This window comes from Canis lupus, chromosome 38 (assembly GCF_003254725.2).
Source record: "Canis lupus dingo isolate Sandy chromosome 38, ASM325472v2, whole genome shotgun sequence".
Classification (NCBI taxonomy): Eukaryota; Metazoa; Chordata; class Mammalia; order Carnivora; family Canidae; genus Canis; species Canis lupus.
In genome coordinates, this window is record NC_064280.1 from 23899210 (window position 1) to 23922309 (window position 23100).

At 44.4% G+C, this 23100-nt stretch overlaps 2 protein-coding genes across 2 annotated transcripts; one reads left to right on the forward strand and one right to left on the reverse strand.

Annotated features, from left to right (window-relative positions):
- The first annotated feature begins 228 nt into the window (after positions 1–228).
- On the forward strand, positions 229–1176 carry LOC112642825 (olfactory receptor 10T2). The gene has a single exon (XM_025420633.1). It carries the CDS (start codon positions 229–231, stop codon positions 1174–1176), a length of 948 nt encoding a protein of 315 aa, XP_025276418.1.
- A 10939-nt stretch (positions 1177–12115) lies between these two features.
- CD1E (CD1e molecule) lies at positions 12116–15058 on the reverse strand. Its single transcript, XM_025420693.3, has 6 exons — positions 14902–15058; positions 14298–14594; positions 13410–13688; positions 12929–13207; positions 12496–12592; positions 12116–12376 (listed from the first exon to the last, which is right to left on the reverse strand). The coding sequence occupies exons 1-6, from the start codon at positions 14960–14962 to the stop codon at positions 12211–12213; spliced, it is 1179 nt and encodes a 392-aa protein (XP_025276478.3). The 5' UTR covers positions 14963–15058; the 3' UTR covers positions 12116–12210.
- Positions 15059–23100: the final 8042 nt, after the last annotated feature.

Sequence of the window (23100 nt, forward strand, 5' to 3'; positions counted from 1 at the left end):
TCATTCTTCCATTACTGGAGATTAATAATTTCCTGTAAAAGTCATCAAAGGGAGTATTTTTGTTGAGAGAGAGAGAGAGAGAGACCTGGAGAGAGAGAGAGAGACTTATCAATATTCTGGGCCTGAAAATATGATACTGAAAGAGAAAGCATCAGAAAAATGTTTTTATTACAATGACAGTCATCCTTTTGTCTCTCCCAAACTCACTCACAGAAAGAAGTCATCCAGATGCACAGTTTCAATAGAACCACTATGGTTACGCGGTTTGTCCTGGTGGGCTTCTCTAGCCTGGGGGAGCTCCAGCTACTGCTGTTTGTCATCTTCCTTCTCCTGTATTTGACAATCCTACTGGCCAATGCAACCATCATGGCTGTTATCCGCTGCAGCCGGACTCTACACACTCCCATGTATGGTTTCTTATTCATCCTTTCCTTTTCTGAGTCCTGCTACACATTTGTCATCATCCCTCAGCTGCTGGTCCACCTGCTCTCAGCCACCAAGAGCATCTCCTTTGTGGCCTGTGCTGCCCAGCTTTTCTTCTTCCTTGGCTTTGCCTGCACCAACTGCTTTCTCATCGCTGTGATGGGGTATGACCGCTACGTGGCAATTTGCCAGCCTCTGAGGTATACACTTGTCATGAACAAAAGGCTAGGGTTGGGGTTGGTTTCCCTGTCTGGAGTCACAGGTTTCTTCATTGCTTTGGTGGCCACCAATCTCATCTGTGACATGCCCTTCTGTGGCCCCAACAGGGTCAACCACTACTTCTGTGACATGGCACCTGTTATTAAGTTGGCCTGCACAGACACCCATGTGAAAGAACTGGCTCTATTCAGCCTCAGCATCTTGGTGATCATGGTGCCTTTCCTGCTAATTCTCATCTCCTATGGCTTCATCCTTAATACCATCCTGAAGATCCCCTCGGCTGAGGGAAAAAGGAAGGCCTTTGCCACCTGCGCCTCCCACCTCACAGTGGTCATCGTGCACTACGGCTGTGCGTCCATCATCTACCTGAGGCCCAGATCCAAGTCTGCCTCAGACAAGGATCAGTTGGTGGCAGTGACCTATACTGTGGTTACTCCCCTACTTAATCCCCTTGTCTACAGTCTGAGGAATCAGGAGGTGAAGACTGCCCTCAAAAGAGTTCTGGGGATGCCTGTGGCAACCAAAGTAATCTAACAAAAAACCTTAAAATTATTGAGGGAAGCTACAGAAGTCAAAGGGAGAACATTTTCTCTGGCCTTTTACCAATCCTGTCCCAATGCTGTCAACATTTCCAAAGACTAAGACCACTGTTCCCTTTTTCTTTCTTCCCCATTCCAGAAAAAGGATGAGTCGGTCTACATGCCACATTGTCCAATGCCTGGCTAAAAAACAACAACAATAACAACAAAAAAACAGGGATGCCTCGGTGGCTCAGTGGATTGAGCATGGGACTCTTGATTTTGGCTCAGGTCACGATCTTAGGGTTCTGATATAAAGCCCTGCATTGGGCTCCCTGCTGAGAGTGGAGTCTGCTTAGGATTCTCTCTCTCTTTCTCCCTCTGTCCCTCCCTGCTCACAGTCTCTCCCAAAACAAACAAACTGGAAAACAACTCACACTTGGCAAAAAGAGAAAAGGATAAGGTTTTTTAAGGGAGGACAATACTCAAACTAAAAGGTGGCCGTGGTTAGCTTTCCTGGTTGAATAGAGAACAGGATCCAAAGCTACTGGCGTCATCTTATCTAGGACATAGGCATCTGCGTAGGCATCTATGTAGTAAACCCACTATGCACCAGGTTCCATGCAAAATGGAAAAATTAAAAGGAGAAATTAATAGCTTATAGGGATGAAGGAGAGGCAGGAACATGAACAGTGAAAGAAAACTATGACAATGCACAGCGATCAGATCTATGAAATGGATATAAACTAAGAGTTATAAGAGCCAAAAGAACAAATATTTATTCCTGCTGAAGAAAAAAAAAGAAAGTTTGGAATAAATGAGATGAGAAGAGGGGAAAGAAAATTTGAGGTGGGCCTTAAACGAAGAGCAAGATTTCAATACTAACGAATTGGGCTTTCCAGTGATGAAAGCATTGATCACTATTACCAGAATTTTTTTCAAAATTTAATACTAGTTTCTTATTATATTAATTATAAATCAAACACATTAATTTTTTTTAAACACATTAATTTTTGTTTGTAATTTTGCTTTGTTTTCATGGTGATGTGTTCAAACTTTTAGTGGACATAATTTTATTTTAATAACGGACCTAAAACAACCACTAGTGACATCATATTTGCTGCTGAAGTGGGACACAATGACTTGGCAGGATGAGCACTGGGTGTTATGCTAAATGTTGGCAAATTGACAATAAAAATTTTTTTAAAAAATAAAGTGGAGCACAATGCTCTGGGAAGGCTCAAATGGCCTGGATCTTGCAGCTCACTGACCCTGCAGTGGTCATAATGCTAACTTCACAATGACTCTAACATCCAACTGTAATAATTTGAACTATAAACACTAAGATTTTAAATCTATTACTTTATTATTTTATTATATCTATTATTTCAATTTCAGATGATATGTAAGACCCTTTGAACTGATGTGCCTTGAAGTTTTCATCCTGACAACTGAGGGGTTTTTTTTTCTTATGAATATGTGGATTATCTAGTGAGCACATAGCTTGTCTTCTTGCTGGGAGCATCGATTACTATTAATTAGACCTTTTCTCTGCCCAGTGACCCAACCCATACTAGAATAAAAAATCCCCTGATTTGTTAAGATAATGTTTCATCACCCAAAGGAAAAATGGTTATCATTAATTGTGTGACTGTGAAAATTACTTATAAACAGGGAACATATTTTATATAACAAGTTATTTTTTTTTAATATTTTTTTTATTTATTTATGACAGTCACACAGAGAGAGAGAGAGAGGCAGAGACACAGGCAGAGGGAGAAGCAGGCTCCATGCACCGGGAGCCCGATGTGGGATTCGATCCCGGGTCTCCAGGATCGCGCCCTGGGCCAAAGGCAGGCGCCAAACCGCTGCGCCACCCAGGGATCCCTATATAACAAGTTAGACAGCGTGCTCTCTTCTCTGTGTAAAGCTCCCGCTGATTCCCTCTGTATAATAAACACGCGTGTCCAGCATATTGCTTTCTGGGATGTCTGTGTGGTTCAGCCCATACATATTAAATTGTCTATGGGTGTTCTCAAAACCACCTGCGATGGTTGTATTTATTATTCTAATTATTCTGCTTGTGACATGTAATTTTGTAGCATGGCCTGGTGAAGTATGATTGCAGTAAAGATGATTTGTTTGTAATATAGCTAGATGGTGTTTTGATAAAATAAAATATGACCAAGAAAATCACAGAAGAAAGGAAAATCATAAAAACCTAGAAGTGTCATTTGCTTAGATTATTTTGCAAATGTCCTTAAGTTCCTGCCCATCTGTAAATTCCTGAAAGTTTTTCTAATGAATTACGGGTGGGCTTCTGCTAGATATGCTCTAAAGGGCTCCAGTCACAGGGGCCGACACTTGAAGTAAAAGCCTTATCCCCAAGTGAAAATATTTATAAATATGTGTATATTCAGTTGAAATAAAACATTTCAATTATATAAAGGCCATTCTTTCCATTTTCCGCTCTACCAGACTTTTTTTGAATTAGTCTACCAACTACCTGACCCTATTTGGGGCAGCTGAGAGGGCTTCTATTTTATGTTTTCAATGATGTAAAAATATTTATTTTTCCTATGGATTATATAAAGACATAGTAACCCAAAAAGAAAAAAAAAGTGGGGGGGATTGTGCTATGATGATGGACATATCATTGATATGATATTTTGATATGTTGATCAAGGACAGTTGATTAATTGTCCTTGAATGCTATTTTAGGCCATACAATCTTACAGAGTTGTATGGCATTACAAAGGTCATACAATCTCTGTAGCTGAATCCCACACATGCCTTGTTAGCAAGTAATACACTACTTCCCTCTTGAGGTGACCTAGGCTGGAGTTTTCAGTAACCCCGGGTATGCACACATTTAAGAAGAGAGTCAGAATGGTTTCCAGACAGAAGCTGTGTGCGGGCTGGTTCACTGCCATGTACGGTGCCATTTGCAGAGCTGTCCCTACAGGACCCACAGGCAGCACAGGTGCACACACCCCTACAAAGGGGCTCCCGAATGACATGACTCTCCGAGGGATGTTAGCCACGTCCCAACATAAGCGAAAGCTCCTCACGCATCTACACCCCAGGTCTCAGCTCTGTCTTTCTTTAATCCCTGTGCCCAATGCTGTCCTGTAACCACTGGCATGACCTCCGCTAAGTTTCAGAGGAGAGTGAAGTCAAGTCCACAGACAGTGATATCGCCTTGTCTTAAAGCAAACTGGCTTTCTCCCCCAACGGTGTGCTGTTTAACTCCTAGCTGGGGTTGGATTGTGTCACCGAGACCTACCTTCTGCCATTGCTTTGGTTGAGTCCTTTGTCAATTTACACAGTAAACACTGAAAATGTGTCTTGATCTCTTAACTCCATCCTTTACACTACGGAACCCGGTATCTTTCTAAGATGAAACACTGCAGCTCATCTCGATCACACACTCGTTCCTGTGGCAGAAAAGCAAAATAAAATATCCTCAAGTAAGAAACGGGTGATGTGTGTCACGAGCTTGTGGGGAAAACCCTGGCAACGTTGAAAATCAGAACTTGTGACTTGCAGGTCTCTGTGTGCCCCACAGGTGCTTTCCCATTAGCTAGCATGCTACCCCAGTTTTAGACAAAGCTGGGTCTCTATCAGTTGCTTCATTGCTTTTCTTCTTCTGACCATATGTCTGCACACCCGGTATCTCAGATCATCCTTCTATAGACTTCCTGCATAAAGAATGCACTTGACCATCGTGTTTTTATGAATCTGTGAAATGAAATGATAATCACTCTGACTTGGTACGTATTCTGGTTCTCAAACTTGTCACTCCCCCAGTTCCACACCCTTCCTGAAACTCGTATTTCTTATTACGCCAACAACTTGCTGGTTTGCCTGTTAGTACATTAGTAGATTTTGACACATGCTTGAGATACATTTTTCTAAGGGGTTTTTAAATATATTTTTAAAAACACATTGGGCGTCTTGTGAGATCACATCCCAATAATTCATCGTGACACACAAAGGCCTGTGTGTCCTGCTCCTTAGTTCCACTCTTATTTATGGCCAGATGCTCTCCTCATATTCTATGTCCTTGCTTTTCAACTTATTTGAGGTGAAAGACTAATTCTCCCGAAAATTTATTACATACCAGTGATGTTGTAAAACATAATGAAAGTGAATTATTTAAAAACCAAAATTAAAAGGACGTACAGGAACTGCTTTTGTCTTACTATTAGATCTATATACAGAAAATTATTCAATTGAATTGTAAAAGTTTCTACATATTTACTTTCAGTTCCTGCCTTCTCTTGTTAGGGAGGAGTAACAATGCGTCCTGCTCTCCTCCTGTTCCTCGGAGGGCATTGCTCTGTGCTTCTGTATTTCCAAAATACTCAGAAACCCACAACATTCAAAACTGAAATATTGTCCATCTCTGGGCCTATAACTTTGCAGCTTAGGGTCCCCCTGTGAGCAAGCCGATTCTCAGTTTCTGTGACATTTCTGATGCTTCTCTCACAACCCAGCAGGAAGAACTGGACGCTCCTTCCCTTCTGCCCACAGCACAAAATCCTTGCTTCCGACCAGCAGCCTCAGCAATGTCTTCCAACCATCGGTTGGTGTGGCTAACCCAAACATTGTGGAGTATTTCTCCAACGTGTTACTGCTCTCCAGTAAGTGTCTTCAGCATAGACACATCTCAATTCTAGACCTAAACCCAGTGGCTTGTCTAAACTCTCCATTCTGAATTTTAACGGGCATTTCAAATTAAACATCCAAAGCTGAATTCTCAGTCTGTCCTCCAACTCTGTTCCTCCCACAGCCTTACGTCTCTTGATTAATTATAATTCTGAATGGAATTCCAGCTCCTCAAAACAAAAACTGGGGGTCATTCCTATCTTTTTAGTACATATAATACAGCAGGTGGAATCTGTCATCCAGTTCTAATGGTTCTGCTTACAAAACACACAGCTTCAGGTCTCTGCCCGCCCCTTCCACCTCCAGCCCTGTAGTTTACGATGGTCATTGTCTTCTTGAGTTTTTACAGTAGGCTTGAAATAGCTCTACGTCCATGCTTCCCCTGTCCCCAAGTCTATCTATTCTCAACAAAATAGGACGACCCTAAGAAGAAGTCCCATGTTGAATTCCTTCTGCCTTTTTTGAGGTGCTTGTTAGTAACATCATCAGTAAACATTTTTCAGTTTACAAGAGTTCTAAACCTCTAGTTCTTGAAAAAAAAAAGGACAATTTAAAGGTCAGCATTAAAAAATAAAACTTGAAGATCTCTAAATATTACAAAATGCTACCATTCTAAAAGCTGTGTACACATAATTAAAGAGCTTAATTAAAAAAAAAAAAGACCCAAAAGAAGTCAGATTATATCTCTTCTCAAGTCAAAGATCCCAGTGGTTCCCATTCTACTCTGTGAAAGGGAATCTGCCTCGGAGTGACCTACAGGACATTAGTTGTCTGAGGGCCCACTCTGCCAAAAAAACATCATTTCTGGCCACTCTCTGGAGCAGAGACCTGCAGAGAACAGGACAAAGGGGAGGATGGCTTCACTTCTGTTCCTTGCCTACTTCCTTGGACTAAATCTGAATTTCAACCTGTGGATGTGTATATTTTTATTGTTCCATGCAGCTTTTGTGTGTGGATGGAAAAACTCTCTAAAACATGTACCGGCTTAAAGTTTGTAGTGGGTTGAAGCCATCTTAGTTACAACACAAATACAGCAAACTACTCTTCAAACCTTAAACATTCACAATATTTCTGTACATTTATGCATTAAATACACAAATAATTATGAAACGTGGGATACATGAAATTAGAAATATTAATGAGATGCTAGGAAGGCAAATCCAAGAGGAAAAATAACTACGAGCTTATATTCGGTGTGTGTGTATGCATTTCTCCTTTATGAAAATGGTAGCTCTTCAAGTTTTTATTTATTTTGAGTCCAGTTGGAACTCAGTACATTGAAAGACTTAAAAAGTATTCTTAATACCTGTCATATTGAAAGCATCCCCCAAGCACTAGTAGCAACACCTTTGCTTACCACTACAAAGCCATATGTGCCCCAGAACCCAAATTCCACATTAAAAAAAAGAGGAATTTCCTATAAGGGAGGTGTTTGCTTCATTTTCTGTGTCAAGAAAAAAGTAGGTTACCAGTATTCTTCAAAGGCCTAACCTCCTACCAGTTCCCCACCATATACTGCATGTTCAGCCATGCTGAAGGTCTAACAGTTTTTAAGAACATGCCCAGTACAATGTGGCTTTCGTTTGCAGTTCCTTTGCTTGGAATGGATGCTCTTTCCCCAGACACTGCCTGGCATGGTTCTTGTTCTTGTTTTACGTCTTCTCTCAAAAGCCACCTTCACAGAGTGGCTCATTCTGTCTACTGTCTATGCAATAACAGCCCATTCTCCTCCCTCTGATCCCCTTCCTCACATCAGGTTGAAATTATATCAGGTGTCATTATTATCTCACATAAAGTATTTTTATTTGCTGTCTGTTTCACCTGCCCTCCACTATCATGGAAGTTCTGTGGATAAAGGACTTTACTTTGTGTATCTGCTGCATTTCATTACCTATCACTAGGTAGTCTTCCATCAATTACTTGTTGAATGTGTAGTATTGTAGTTAAGCATGGGGTTTGGGAGCAAAATTGCCTACAGTGCTTACTAGTCTTGTGACCTCTGTCTTTTACCTATATAATGGGAATAATGGTGTCTGCCTCAGAGTTGTTCTGAGGATCACATGAATTAATATGTATAAAGCATGTATGTAGGAGGGATGCCTGGGTGGCTCAGTGGTTGAGCGTCTGCCTTTGGCTCAGGGAGTGATCCCTGGATCCTGGGATCGAGTCCTGCGTTGGGTTCCCTGCAGGGAGCCTGCTTCTCCCTCTGCCTGTGTCTCTGCCTCTTCCACTGTTTCTCTCATGAATACATAAATAAAAGCTCTAAAAAAAAAATAAAGCATGTAGGAGAATGTCTTCAATATAGCAGTTTCCGTTTAAATGTCTATTAGTATTCAATCAGTTTTAACCATACATAAAATAAGTTATTTATTTATTTATTAGAAAGAGAGCATGTGTGAGAGAGCAGGGAGGGGCAGAGGGAGAGGGAGGAAGAATCCAAAGCACACTCTACAGTGAGTACAGAGCCCAGGGTGGGGCTCACTCCCACAACCACCAGATGATGACCTGAGCCAAGATCTAGAGTCAGACACTTAACCAACTGAGCCATCCGGGCACCACCCCCCATAAAATAGGTATTTCTCTTATTTGCTATAATAATTGAACTCCTGGTCAGTTTGTGGTCGTTATCACATTATCAACAATGGGATTGTTACATTTTGTTCACACCTGGATCAGGGTCATGGAAAGGGGAATGGAGTGTAAAAGAAGTTATAAAGAAGGATTTGCTGACTGACTATTTGGGAACAGTGATGAACCAAAGAGCTGAAAGTTTAGATGTTAAGAACCATCAAATGACAGGACCATTTACAGAAGAAAGTAAGAGTGAGGACAGAGTCAACAAAGGAGAATCATAAACTAATTTTAATTCCTTAGGAGCAAAGTCGAAGTCCCCAAAACCAATAGGTCCCCTCTGTGAGTGACCTGAAGGAGCCTTCAACATGACCTTTCCTGTGAACTCAGGCTCCAGATCATGTTCTGCATCAATATCGTTCTTCACGAGGAAGGTGATATCTTAGGAGCCTAGATCCTCATCCTAGTTGACATCACTCCACTTAACCAAGTTGTCCACACCCTCAGCTTTCTTCATTTCTCAGGTAGAAGACGGCAGACGAGCATTCTTTCAGCCATGGTTGGCTGAGGGCATATGGCTCCTGAGCTTGGCCCAGCACATCCCGATCCCCCCAATCTTCCTGCAGCCTCCTCCAACAATTACTGCCACTCCTGGAGAATCCACCAACAACCAAGAATAGTGCCTCCATCTCTGTTTTCCAATCACCTCATGGTATTTTCACTGCATTTGTGTGCACAACAGAATACAGTAGGCTCCAGGTTGGTACCACCAGCAAAGCAGATCTCCTCCTTGGTTTTCTAGCTAGCAGGACTGGAAAGTACTCTCTTACTATTCAAAACACCCTGGCCCTTATTCCCCTAGAGGAATAAGCCTGTGTTCCAGGGCTTCAGCCAGACTTACGCAGTTAACAGTTCTAGGTGACACCTCTCTTGTGGGATGAATTAGTGACACACTTTGCTCTGCTCCTTGCCTGGGAGTTTAAGTTACATTAGATTACCCAGCCTGGAGGTCTACCACAGGGATGACACAGCGATTTTCTGACAATCTTCTGAACCAATATGCAGAATTTCCCCAAATCCTGTTGAACTGGTATTTCTGATAACATAGTCTTTTACCCTCAGGCCTCTCTCTGATCCCATTTATGCCAATTTTGGGGTAGAGGAGATGATGCATATGTGTAGGTATCCCAGGTCTGTCTCCTTTGAGTGTATACCTTGTGCCTCACACAAAAATACGGTCACTACTCAACTACAGGACCTTGTCAGAAGTTGAGCTAGGATGTGTTAGGGTATCGTGTTCAGGAACCCAGAGTTTCCTGAAAATCACTCTATTCAATAGTTATCCTTCCCTAAGAGATTCCCTGGGGATCACTACAATTCAGCAGCAGAGAAACCCAAAGCACCACTTTGTGGTTAATGGGGCTCCTCACTCACAGGATAGAGGACTCTGATGAGATCTTCTGAAATCTCATCCCTCCTCCCTTCCTTCCTATCTCCATCTTAGGCTCTTGCCACTCTTAGAAAGGCAATAACCTGAGGGAAAGAGAGAGCTGTCCATGACTATATTGCCATGATATTGATAATCCACTTACATCCTCAGTGACATCAGCACTTTGGAAATGTCAGTTCCTGAAAACCTGTGGCTTACTAGAAAACTGGTATCTCTAAGATCTTTAGTGGAAAGTCAAAGTTTATGTCATGTGTTCATTCAACAAACAATTTTGGTCACCCACTATATGTCCAGCTACAATCTAGACACTGGGATACACGTGTGATCAAGACAGATAATATACATGATGTCACAGTGCCTACATTGCAGGTGAAAATGACACTAACCACATAAAAGCGAATGAGATAATTTCAGCCAAATTCAGTATTTAACATAAATAACTAAAAAACATTGGAATAGAATGTGACTGAGGCAAGTGGCCACTTGGGCTACACTGACCACAAAGGACCTCTCCATGAGGATGATGTCTGAGCTGGGAGCTGAAGGTTGCCCTGAAATCATCTTTGGAGGATCAAGGTGAATGAAGAATGGCCCCAGGTGGAGGGAAGAGTTGAAATAATGGCCTTGTGCTGAGAAGAAGCTTGGCACAAGTAAAGGACAGAAAGAAGCCTAGCATCACGGAAGCGCAATACACGGGGGGTGTGGGGGTGGGGGGAGAGGGTGTTGGACATGGGCCTGAGAGTGAGCCTGAGGCATCTTAGGAGCTCAGGAATCATCGTGACCAAAAAATTAGAGGAGTGGGGAGAAGTCCACCTAAATGGGAAACATCCGAATTCTATTTGCATCGCACACTTGTGCTAGAAACTGAGACGTCCTTACGTGAGCCTCTTCATTTTGATAAAAGTCACCGCCTTTGACCTTGTGCCATGTGAGGGGGACCTCGAACTTCATCCCAACAGCCCTGTAAAGTTCCGCCGTCCTCCCTGGACTCTTCTATATGAGCTGTCTGAACATGTCATGCAGGAAGTGCTGGACTCTTGGTGGTGGAAGGCCTGACCCCAATACCTTGTTCGTGGGTAGGATTATAGCCTGGGTAAGGGGTCATGGAACCCTTTCTCTTAATTTTAAAATGCCCAATATAAAGATTGACAAGTTTCCTCTAAGAAATCTGCACAATCTGCCCAATGATCCCACCCAGGGGAAGGTGTCTGCAGGACATCTGCATGAATGCTCCACCTTAACAAGCTTCCAGCTCTCTGACAGGCTCAGTCGATGTGTCTCAAAGTTAAGTCGATAATTTCAAAATCCATATTTTAAAAAGTAAAGGGAAGACTATAAATAATAATGCTAGGAATAATAATAATAAAGTAAACTCATAAAGAAGAGTAAACGCCAAGCATCTGATCGCTCTTTCCATTCTCTGCCTTGGGTCTGCCCATGCTCCATCCCCATGTCCTCTTCCTAACCACTCAAAGTAGGACTTTCTTTCCTGAGTTCATGCCACATGAAGACGAATGGCCACACACAATCTCAAGAAGTGGGCACGTCTCATGTTCACTCTGATGGGAGATCTCTCCTGTATCATTATTTTTTTTGGAATTTCTCTGAAGACTCACAGATACCTTGGTTACTGTGAAGTCCAGAGCACCCACCTGCCTCCCTCACCTCTGGTGAGAGACACAGGGAGACAGAAAGAGTTTTAATAAGAACACAGCCAGGTGATTCATCAATGTCAAAGGGGAATGGATTAAGAAATCATCACTCAATTTGACAAAAAAAAAATTATTTCAGTCAGCATTTACTGAGAAACATCTTCCTCTGAACCAGCTACATAATTTGTGGAGCAAATACAAAATTTGGGAAAACACAGTATCTCCCAGCGTTAGTGAGGATTTTGAGACAGCGACCTGCAGAGATCACATGCCCATGAAGCTGGCCCTGAATCCAGGTTAGGCTTTTGGTCATAGGTGTAAATACAAACACCGACATCCGGCTTCAAGCAACAGAGAAAAAACAGAAAAGCAAAAATCTAAATAACAACTGTTCAGAGTAGGAAGACATGAGGGTATTTAGAACGATCCATCCAATTTTGGAAGAACAGAAGAGCTTTCAACCGGGCAATCCAGGGAAGCTTCCATGAGAAAGAAGCATCTGAATTAGAGATCGAAAGATCAATAGCAATAAATTTGTGGCCCATGCAGAAAAGATATTACTAGAAGATTGGGGGAAAAATAAAATAAGTGTCCAAAGGGGTGAAGATTACTGCCACAATAAGGTGTTTTATTGAAATTATGCTTTGTTTATGGGTATGAACCATGTTTAAGAAGAGGCAGAAAGTATTTCACGTGTTAGGTAAAACTAACGTCGCCAGAGTCGATTTAGGCTTGCTTTCAATTTCTCTAAAAATCTATTTTTGACCCATGATTCCTGTGGCGTGTAGAGCTGGTGTCCAGACGTCCTGGGCTTGGGGGTGTTGGTGCCCGTGGGAGAGTCAGGACTGGGTGCAGGGGCCTTCCGATTTGAGCTGTGGACGAAGAAGAGGATTTTTATCTCAATGAAGGGACGTCAGAGAGAATGCGGGGAGGTGGAGGAAAGAAGAACGAGCTGATGAAGAGTTGAAGAAACAGACGAGAAGAGGCTCACCTGCGCTTTTTACAGCAGGTGTGCACCACGGGCAGCGCGAGCAGGGTGACCACGGCTGCCAGACCGCTGAGGGTCAGCAGGGCTGAGTTTCCACCTCCTTGGGCACAAAACCAGGATGTCAGCGAACAGGGCTCTGTCACCATCAGTGCTTCTCCTTCCACAGACGGGCCTTCCCAGATTCTCCCTCTGCGTGTTCAAGACTTCACCGCAGTTCTTCCTGAGTCCGTGTCCCCAACGCTGTCCCCGCCCCATCTCTTTCCCAAATCACCAAACACCTTTTCTCTTTAGTACTTGAATCCCCTCATCCCATTTTAAAGTTTAGCCCTGGTCATTCTCTGCCCTTCTTTGCTTGGATTGATCCACCTCTGTCCTCTTCTCCCCACACCTGCCTCGCACCCCAGGACTCAGGAAAGGGGCCCCAGCCCTTCCTCACCCCAGTGGAGGACCATGTCCTGGCCCCCTAGACTGCTGTGCTTCACCCGGCAGGACAGGCCGGCCGCCTCCCGGGCCGCCACGTCCAGGGTCGCTCGGAGATACCACGTGCCGTCAGCATGGGGCAAGAAGTCGCCTCGCCGGGTGCCCCGCTGCTCCTGCTCACCCCGCATCCACGTCACCCGCACAGGCTTAGGGTGAAAGCCGGAGACGTGGCACACCAGCCACAGCCGGCCAGGCCCAGGGCTGGGATCAGCAGACAGCCAGGCCTCGGGTCGCACTGCGGGGGGAGTACACACGGCGCTTAGGGGCCCCTGGGACCAGGCTTAGGGACAGGGTGCTCTTAACAGTTGGAGTTCACTTCCTTCTCTTGTCTAAGAAACAACCCTAAACCCGCACATCCGACTCTTGGCCTCCCAGTGTATGTTTCAAAGGGATGGTCAGGAGTGGACCATGCAGGTCAAAGCCCTGGGGATGCTCACCTTGTCGCCCCAGCTCTGCTTTTCCTGCTTCAAGGATCCCCGCCAGGAACTGAGGGCAGATATAGCCGATGAGGCTCTTCACGATTTCCTTAATATCTTGGTACCTGTTGAGCATCTCACAGACCTTCCGAGCCCGACTCCCCGCTCCTGGAGATGGGTACCAGGAGTTTCCTTGGAAACTCAGAAAATCTGAGCCTTGATACGCTCCATTCAAGAAGCTTTCCGAGGCCTTCCCAGTGTGCAGTCTACAGCCGGCTGACATCTGGAGCTCGAAGGGGTCTGAGGGCGGACGAGGAGGACAGAAGCCGTGTGGAAACAATTAAAGGGAGGGAAGATCTAGGAATAAAGGGAGTCAAGGGAAGGGAGATTTGCTCTGGAATCACATAGCATGCTGGAGCTGGGTGGGGAAGGGGAGGAAATTTGTGGAAAGAAAATGGGACGATGAGAAGGTATTTAGGAATAATGAGGAATAATTGATGCAGAGAGACTAGATGGGAAGGTGTTGGAAAGCTGGGGGCCAGGCTAGAAGGGCTCACTTGGGAATGGTGAGGTACAGGCTGGGGCTGGTAGGAGAAGGGACGGCCGGGTCCTGGCTGGGAAAGGCCATGTCGGGGGTCCGGGGGGTGAGCAGATCACAAGGAGACAACCATTGCAAGGATCCAGAGCACGAAGATGCGTACAGCGGTATGAAGAGGTGGGTACTTGCAGGCCCCTCTGTGTATGTGCTGGGTGGGTGGCTGGGGTGGGGATGTGGCGAAACGTGAAGCAGGAGAGAGCATGAGCCAAAGGGGGGCAGGGGACACGTCAGGAAGACTGGCTGAAGTCCAAGCCCCTTAGGAAGAGGGCTGGAGCTTCCTGGCAAACATCGGCGTGGAACAATGAACTCACATTCAAACTGAAAATAACGTGCAAAGGCCTGCACTTCGATGGCGAAACCGTGGAAATACAGCGCGAACAGGCTCTGCAGATTCTTTAGCTCCACTGCACTGAAGTTCCCCCGGGACCAGGGCCACAGGAAGCGGATTGTGTCCCGGACATTGTCCCAGCCATGCGTCTGCAGCTCGCCCAGCCAGCCCCCGCCCTGCGTATACGCCCAGCTGTAGTTGGCAAAGGAGGACGTCTGCAGCACGCGGAAGGAGGGGGGCTCTTCTGTGGCTGGATGAGGGAGTCCTGCACCCTGGGATGCTGAGAGGCCAGGCCATGTGGAGAGAGGCCCCAAGGATGGGTGAGGGGGGTGCACACAGGAGCGGAACGCCGGGTCGGTCCCACAGCCTGCACACATTCCCACAGCCTACCCCTCTCCCCGGGCCAGCCTCGTCCCCCCCAAAACCAGCAAGAGGAAAGGAGACGGGGCAAGGTACTCTGCCTGGAGCCAGCCTGACCCGCGGACTCCAAGGGCATCCTGTGGGAGCAGTACTTCCTCCCGCGGATCCTCCCAGCACATCACCCTGATGCACCCAGCCTCAGGAATCCTCCCCAGGGCCCTTCCTACCCCCTGTGCTTGCCCCGCGCTGGACAAGTCCCCCGAAGAGCAGGAGCAGCAGGAGCGGCATTGCAGCTCAGTCGCTCGCAGGATGCCCCGAACAGGCCTCAGATGCCACTGTGCTCCGAACTCTCCAGTGCGGTCTGACTTCCCCTGCCACAGACAGGCAAACCTCACCCTCTGCCCACTTCCCTGTCAGAGAAACCCTCCTGCCTCCCCAGGGCAGGCCCACGGGGCTCTCATTTCCCCTCCCTCTCCACCACTCCCTAGCTTCCAGATGTTCCCCCTGCACCCCTAGACCTCCGCTCTGCACACCCGCTGTCAGAGGAGTCCTGGCTCAGGACAAAGTCTACAGTCTGTGGTCTTGCTGGAAAATGCAGATCCGTCTGGCCTTGGAGAAATGGGGTGCACGCTTGGGTTCTCAGTGTCCCCTTCCTGTGAAGAGAGAGGATGGAAGGGGTCATGGAGCCCATGGCCTTTCTAGCGGCCTCCTCCTCCTGCTGCAGCTCCTTCTCCCTCTTTGTGATCCTCCGTGACTCTCTTCTCTACTTACCCATTCTTCCCTCTCAAGACTGCTTTCATCCCTCCTGCTCCCTTACTTGTTCTCCCTCCCCTCACCCCCTCTGTCTCTTCATTCTGTTCTTCTCAAGCCATTGTCCGAAGACACGGGGCGTCCAGAGAGCAGCTGTACCCCCACCATGACAAGGAGTGTCCGTGGCAATGCAAGTGGACTGATAATCTAAGAAAAGGCTCCTGGGCCCAGCTTCTTCCCCCAGACCACCTGTTAGGGTTGAAGGGGTCTGAGGGTGGGCTTGCCCTGGCAGTGGGGAGCTGGCTGGCAGGTAATTCCCACTTGAAGGATAGGAGTGGGTCTGGAGGGAGCACACAGGAGTCTTGGATCCTCCCCATCCCCAATTAATCTAGAAGTCTGTGGGCAGGCCTCACTCTGGGTGGAAAGGGTGCTCAGTTCATGGCCTGGGAGCACGGGTATCCCCTGGGTGATGTCTGACCCAAAGGAGGTCCACTGGAGCAGGGAAGGAGCACTAGGGGCCTGGCGTGTGGCTGAGAGAATTAGCTACTGTCTAAAGCCTTTATTTTTGTTCTCTTCATGGATGCTTGCTGGGGAAGCGTGCAGCCAGCTGGAATACCAGTTCCTTTGTTTGGTTCTCCTGTGTTCATCCAGCCAACACTGCATCGGAACCCACCTGGTGCCAAGAAGTCCTTCAGAGGAAACAAAACAAGCTCAACCTAAAACCTCTACTTCTCCTACAGAGAAGACTCAGAGAATAGTGACCAATTCTTAGAAAAGGCCCACACTCCCTCTCATCCTGGTACTATTTCTGAATTCTAGGGGTAAAGAAAAAATCAGACAAAATTGGCTACTTTCAAAGAAGAATGACACTGACTTCAGATACCTCGCACGCAAGGCCATGGGGAGATACTTCAAAATTCTGAGGTGATAAGATCATCCCAAAGTTTTTTCTCAGGCCAATTATCATTCTCTGATGAGGCCAAAATTAATCCATATTTGAACACTCAAAACCTCAAAGAATATGCTCCTTCATGAAACCAGTTGTCTGAGTAAAAGCAAGAATTAACCCAAAGGAAACACCCAAGAAATGATGTAAGAAATGTCAGTATCAAAGTATGTTAAAAAGATATAGTCAATTTTCAATAATTGCTTAAAATGTACTTGTAAAATTTAATACATTTCTTTAATATTTAAGAAAAAAAAAGAGTTAATAATAGAAGAATCACGTTCCATATTACCTCACCAAAACCTGGGTGGGGAAATGAAAAGAAAGAGAGAAATAGGCTTATTTCAAATCATCTCTTATTGCTCAAGAACACAATGCAAAATGGAATCAGAAAAATCAGTTAAATCATGACATTTGGAGAAAACTTGATTACATAGAGGTGACAGAGAGCATGAACCTTTAGCTCCTATCTCCAAAACACCTGAAATGTTTAAAAATGTGTGTTACAAAAAACCACATGAATCCATTATCATGCTGGAAAATGCTGAAAAGATCCAATTGAGGAAGAGAAGTTTTAAAGTCTTTCAGGGACACTGGGGTGGCTCAGCGGTGGAGCATTGGCCTTCAGCTCAGGTCGTGACCCCGGGGTCCTGGGATCGAGTCCCACATCGGGCTCCCTGCATGGAGCCTGCTTCTCCCTCTGCCTGTGTCTCTGCCTCTCTCTCTTTCTGTGTCTCTCAGGAACAAATAAATAAATAAAATCTTTATTTAAAAAAAAAAAGGACAGGTGAAATGGGTTCAACATGCTGAGCATAGGACACACTCAGGAGAAACACCAGGCACACCGAAGAGCATGTCTGCAAAATGTGGGTGACATACACAAGAGTTGATGATACTCGATAGAGTCACTTTCTTTTCTCTTTTTTTTTTTTTTTTTTAGTGACAACTCAATTTTATTTATTTTATTTTTTTATTTATTTTTTATTGGTGTTCAATTTGCCAACATATAGAATAATACCCAGTGCTCTTTCTAACACAGGTTAGAGAGCCGGTGAGCTTCTAGCTGCAGGAGTGCTTGGGTGTAGGCTGGTGACCCAGGGCCTGCTCTCATAGGGGAGTCATGCGTCCACCTAGGGAGGCACAGGCACCACATAAGCCTATCTGATACGGGGGCAGCTAGATCCCCCCCAATTGTACATTCTTTGTTCTTTCAAGAACCTGGACAATTGGTGGCATCACACACACAGAAATGTGGAGGTCAGTGGGGTGTATTCTGAGTACCAGCCTCCTAGTTCTGCAGAAAGTCAGGTGGATTTGACAAATTTATTTTAAATTTTACCTTAAAAAGTAAAAGCATAAGAGCCTACATATCTTGGCTAAATAGTAATGAAAAGAGTATTTGTCTCACCACATGGTACAGCATACTAGAAAGTTAGTGTTAAAACGTGTCCCATGAGACAAGTGGGTCCTGAGCCTTGGGCACCAAAGGCAGCACGAGTTAGTTGATAAGCCCTTATGTCATGGGCTGTACTGAAGAGCTGTCTTGTTTATCCAGCAAGGGAAGGATTTTTTTAAGATTTTATTTATTTATTCATAAGAGACATACAGAGAGAGAGGCAGAGACCCAGGCAGAGGGAGAAGCGGGCTCCATGCAGGGAGCCCGACGTGGGACTCGATCCTGGGTCTCCAGGATCACGCCCTGGGCTGAAGGTGGTGCTAAACCGCTGAGCCACCCGGGCTGCCCAGCAAGGGAAGGATTTTGAACAGGACCATGACCTAGTTAAAAATGGCATTTAGGAAAATTTCCTAAACTCCAATGAGAGTTACAGGAGAGTGCATCAGAGCGGGGTGTCAGCAAGATGGCGGAGGGTGATAGTGATCTGAACAAAGGCAGGGGCAGTGAGGATGGAGAGGGATGGAATAGCAGAGAGAGCATGGGGGTGACCAGTATTAACCAAATTAGGAGGCATGGTCAGGAGGAGACAGATGGTGCCATCCACAGAGACAGACAACACAAGTTTGCAGTGGATGGTGCTGAGGTGCACAGTTTGGTCTGGGTCATATTGAGACTGAGGCTCCAGGTGGAGGTGTCGGGTGGTTCACAGCATGTGGGGTGTTGCCCGGGGGTGTTATGGACTTCACAGAACCTGTCACCCACGTGGTACCATAACCAGAAGTGTAGATGTCTACAAATCTGTCCCTCTTTCAAATTATATCCGTAAATTAGATTTAATAAGTATTAGAACTGTATGTGTCTTAGAAAACCTTCAAGTCTCTTGAAGTTTGGTCATTTAGCTCTTTCATTCATCAAATAAATATTGATTGAACACTTACTATATGCCGGGCTTTTTTCCAGAGGCTGAGAATATAACAGTAGAGCAAATTAAGAGTAAGGAAGGAGGCTATAAACTCCTTGTCCAGGTAGAGTTTAGTGTAAATAAAAAGACTCATACACATGAACATATATATGAATTTTCCTTCCAATCGATTGGAATGACATAACCCAAACATTTATGTCACAAATAACTGTACTAATTTGAGGAATTTTAGGATCATTTCCAAAATAAAAGCAAAAATAGGATAGAGAGAAAAACAACTGCATTATTCCACAAGAAATCACAGTTATATGGGTAAAACTAACCACACACCACTTTGCTATTTGGAGGTTACTGAATCCACAAACCGCTGTAATGAAGTGAGCAAAACAGAAATAAATTCCTGAGAGAAACCCAACAATGGTGAACAAAACCATTAAGGAGATTCCTTCTAAATTGAAAGCATGAAGATAAATTCCACAGGAAAAAATATATAACATTAATTTTTTTGCTACATAAAATGGTAGAAATCTTTCCTCCTCGCTTGACAAAACTTCCTTAGTTCATAACCACAATTTTTCACTTAAAGAAAAAAAGGAAAAACCCTTACCATTTGCGGCCAGGTCTCTTTTAAGAAGAAATTTCTCCTCCTACACCTCTGTCTGTCCCTCAAACTCCCAGATCCCTTTTGTAAACCTTCTTACCCAAACAGAAAGATTCCCTGGAAACCCGTCACGAGTTGTGGCTTTAGACAAATTAACCTTCCTAGGAATGAAAATGGTTGAGGGGGTGGGGGGTGGGGGAGGGATCACCTAGAATCAATTTAAAATAGTAAACACATATTGGAACACATTTGTGTAAACGTAAGGAAGTGGTCAATCTGCTGCTCCTGGAAACTCTGTAATCCTCTGACGACCTTCCTGTTTTTCCTGCAGAGGAGTCCGATCTACAACTTTAATGATTTTGTAATAAAAAACGAGAACTTAACAAAACATTAACAGAACGTGTAAAATAGCATCAGGTCTTACTACCTGGTAGGCAACCACGGTTTTGTGTGACAAACTGTCATCTTTCCCCCTGAAGGTGCCATTCCACGCCAGCTGCAGGAGGAGGGTGGACAGGAGTGCAGGCGGCTCTAGACGGGTACCTAACCTAACGAGGTCTCTCCTGAGCCTTCTTCACCTGCAGGCTATCAGCGGATGCTTGATCTCGCAACTGTGCGCAGTCAGCTCCCTCTCATGGTTAACTCCTGGGGGCCTGAAGATGATAGCGCTTTTCCTTCCTCACCTAATTCGAAATCCCTGTGACATTTTCTCCCTGAGCCTCGTTCTTTCGCAAAGACATTTCCCTAGATAGCAATTCCATTCCAGTGAACAGAGCCCATGTTGTCTCAGAGCATCACGGTAAAAAGACACGAAAAGGATGCCAGCAGCATCAACCCACGTGGCTCGGATGATGCTCCTTACGGTGCTTTGCCCTTAGGTCCCCCAAGAGCACGGCGGTGATTCTTCCATGAGCTCACCAATGTGTCCACGTAGCTCCCACATTTTGAAAACCCATGTGCAAGCTCCCCGGCCCCGTCTCCCTCGTCACTGACTCATGTGCCCGGACAGTGTTGGCTTTTGACATGAACTAGGCCCACATGCTCAGAAGGATGGTGCATGCTGAGGCCCTCAAAGTGCTTACCTCAAATGAAAATCTCTGTCCTTCTCTCCACTTTTAGTTGCATTTTACTTCTGCAGCACAAGAGGTTTTCAGTTATGCTGCCCACATCTTGCCGCAGTGCTAATGAAACGATCTGCATGATGGAGACGTTCCATTCTGTACTGCCGAGTACACCACTTAATTTAATTTAACTTAATTTAATTTAATTAACTTTTGGAAAGTGTCGTTTTAGTGTCCAAAGCACAAGGAATAATTTGCAGTTTTTATCCACATCTCTATAGCTTTCCATGATTCAAATGTGTCCAGCCCACAGATCAACCAGACGCTCGCCTCACACCCGGGTCCTGGAGACGGCCACAGTTCAGCCCAAGCTGAAGCCACTGCAGACGGGCATGGTAGCCGTAGTGCTTCATTTAGGGAGACTGGAGGAGTCGTCACCTGCAACGGCCTGCGCGTCTCTATCCACACTACCAAATTCATGGCATCTTTATTCTACGGGTGATGATGACTCTTTCTTTATCCCCTGTACTATTAGGTAGATGGAAGATGGAACAGCCCCTGGGAAAGGCTGGTTTCTCATGACCTGTGTGCTGCTTCTCTCCAGCCAGGAGACTTGACAGTTCTCAGTAGGTTCATGAACACTTCTGATGACAAAATATTTGAATAGGTTTAATACTGAATTTCAGCCTATGCATTTTTTATTCTGTTCAATTCAACATATTGTCCATCTATCTCTAATTTATTTTTTTCTTTCTATTGCTCATACTCCAGGATTTTTTTTAACTTGTTTTTAGTTTCTATCCTAGAGTGTATATGCTCTCAGAGCAAGTGCAATTTCTAGAGGCACACACTTGTGTAGGTCATCTTATCAGTTAATAAATATGCTTTAGGAGCTCTGAACTCTGAACTTCTTAGACTTTTCTTAGGAATTTACTAGGGCTTTTTAAAAATGTTTTATTTCAGAACAATTTCAGATTTAATGAAAAGGTACAAAGATGGTATGGGGCATTCCTATGTATCTTTTATCTGGTTTCCCCTAAAATTAACATCTTGCGTAACTGTGATTAATTTGCTGAAACTAAGAAATTAATATTAATGCAATTATCATGAACTAAAGGACAGATTTACTCAGATTTCACCAGATTTTCCAGGAATTTCTATTTTCTGTTCAAAGTTTCAATCCTGGAAACCACGTTGCATTCCGTGTCATGTCTCCTTAGTTTTCTTGGTCTTGTCTTGTTCCATGACCTTGATTTTGAAGAGTACCGGTCAAATCTTCTAGAATTTCCCTCACTTTAGGGATGTCTGATGTTTTTCTCAACAACCCCAAGCTGGGGTTGTTGGTTTGAAGGAAAAATGCTATGGAGGCGGCATGCCCTTCTCTTCACACCGTCTTAGGGGTATGTGCTATCAACATGACTTGTGACTGGTGGCATGCACTTTGACCATTTTATGTGGCTAACGTCATCTGTCAGTTTTTTCCACTATAAAGTTACTCTTTTACTTTGGAAGTTAGTGCATTGGAAGTTAGTCCAGCCCACACATGAGGGCAGATAATTAAGCCCTACCTCCTGGAAAGGAAATATCTATATAGGTAATTTGGAATTCTTCTAGGAGAAAGATGTATCTCTTTTCTCCCATTTAAAATTTTATTCATTATTTATTATGTAGGGCTTGTGCATATTTATTTTATACTTACTAGGATTTTTAAGACCTACTATCACCTCTACTCCAATCCTTGTTAGTGACCATCCTTGTCTCTGTTACCCATTTCCTTAATTTTCCTTGTAAACCAGCCTCCCAAGTCAAGAGCAACTCAAACTCTAAAGTTGTCTCTATCTAATACATATATCTAATACTATATGAAAAGTGTTGCAAGTTCTTTTCACCAAGAGTCACTTAAAAAAAAAAAGAATTGAAACAAGAGTATTATTAGGTCATCTTACTGTATGTGGATATAACATAAACCAATTGCACAATTCTGGAGTTACAGCCTCCTCATATGAAATGGGATCAACTACATTACATTCCTCATGGGGTTATTATAAGGATGAAACAAGGAATGTGGCGGGTGTGGGGGGAGAAGCACACAAAGCATTTAAAAATTATTAGAACCAGGACACCTGCATGGCTTAGTCAGAGTCTCTTGGTTTTGTCTCAAGTCATGATCTCAGGGTCATGAGATTGAGCCCCACATCTGGCTTCTTACTCAGTGGGGGTCTGCATGAGATTCTCTTTCCCTCTCTCTCTCTCTCTCTCTCTGCCTCTCCCTCCCTCTGAAAGAAAGAAAAGGAAGAAAGGAAGAAAGAAAGAAAGAAAGAAGAAAGAAAGAAAGAAAGAAAGAAAGAAAGAAAGAAAGAAAGAAAGATCTTTGAAAAAAGATTATTAGGGCTATCACCATCATCATCACCATCACCATCATCATCATCACCATCACCATCATCATCATCACTATCACCATCATCATCGTTGATGATGTTTGCAGCTTGAGAAAACAATGTCTCCCATGAATGTGCTAATGCCATGAATCAATCAGTTTCCATCTGCCTTCCTGATTACTAAATCTTTGTACTTTCAAGGTCATGATTTTATTGACTTCTAAAATAACACTGCCGATGATGAATTACATCATTTAGGGAAAATTATCCTGCTAGGAACAGCTGGTAAAACTAGATTTTGAAAAATATCGTCTATTTAAAGACATCTGAGAACTCTCAAGGCAGTGAGGAATGGAAAGTCCATGATCCAGG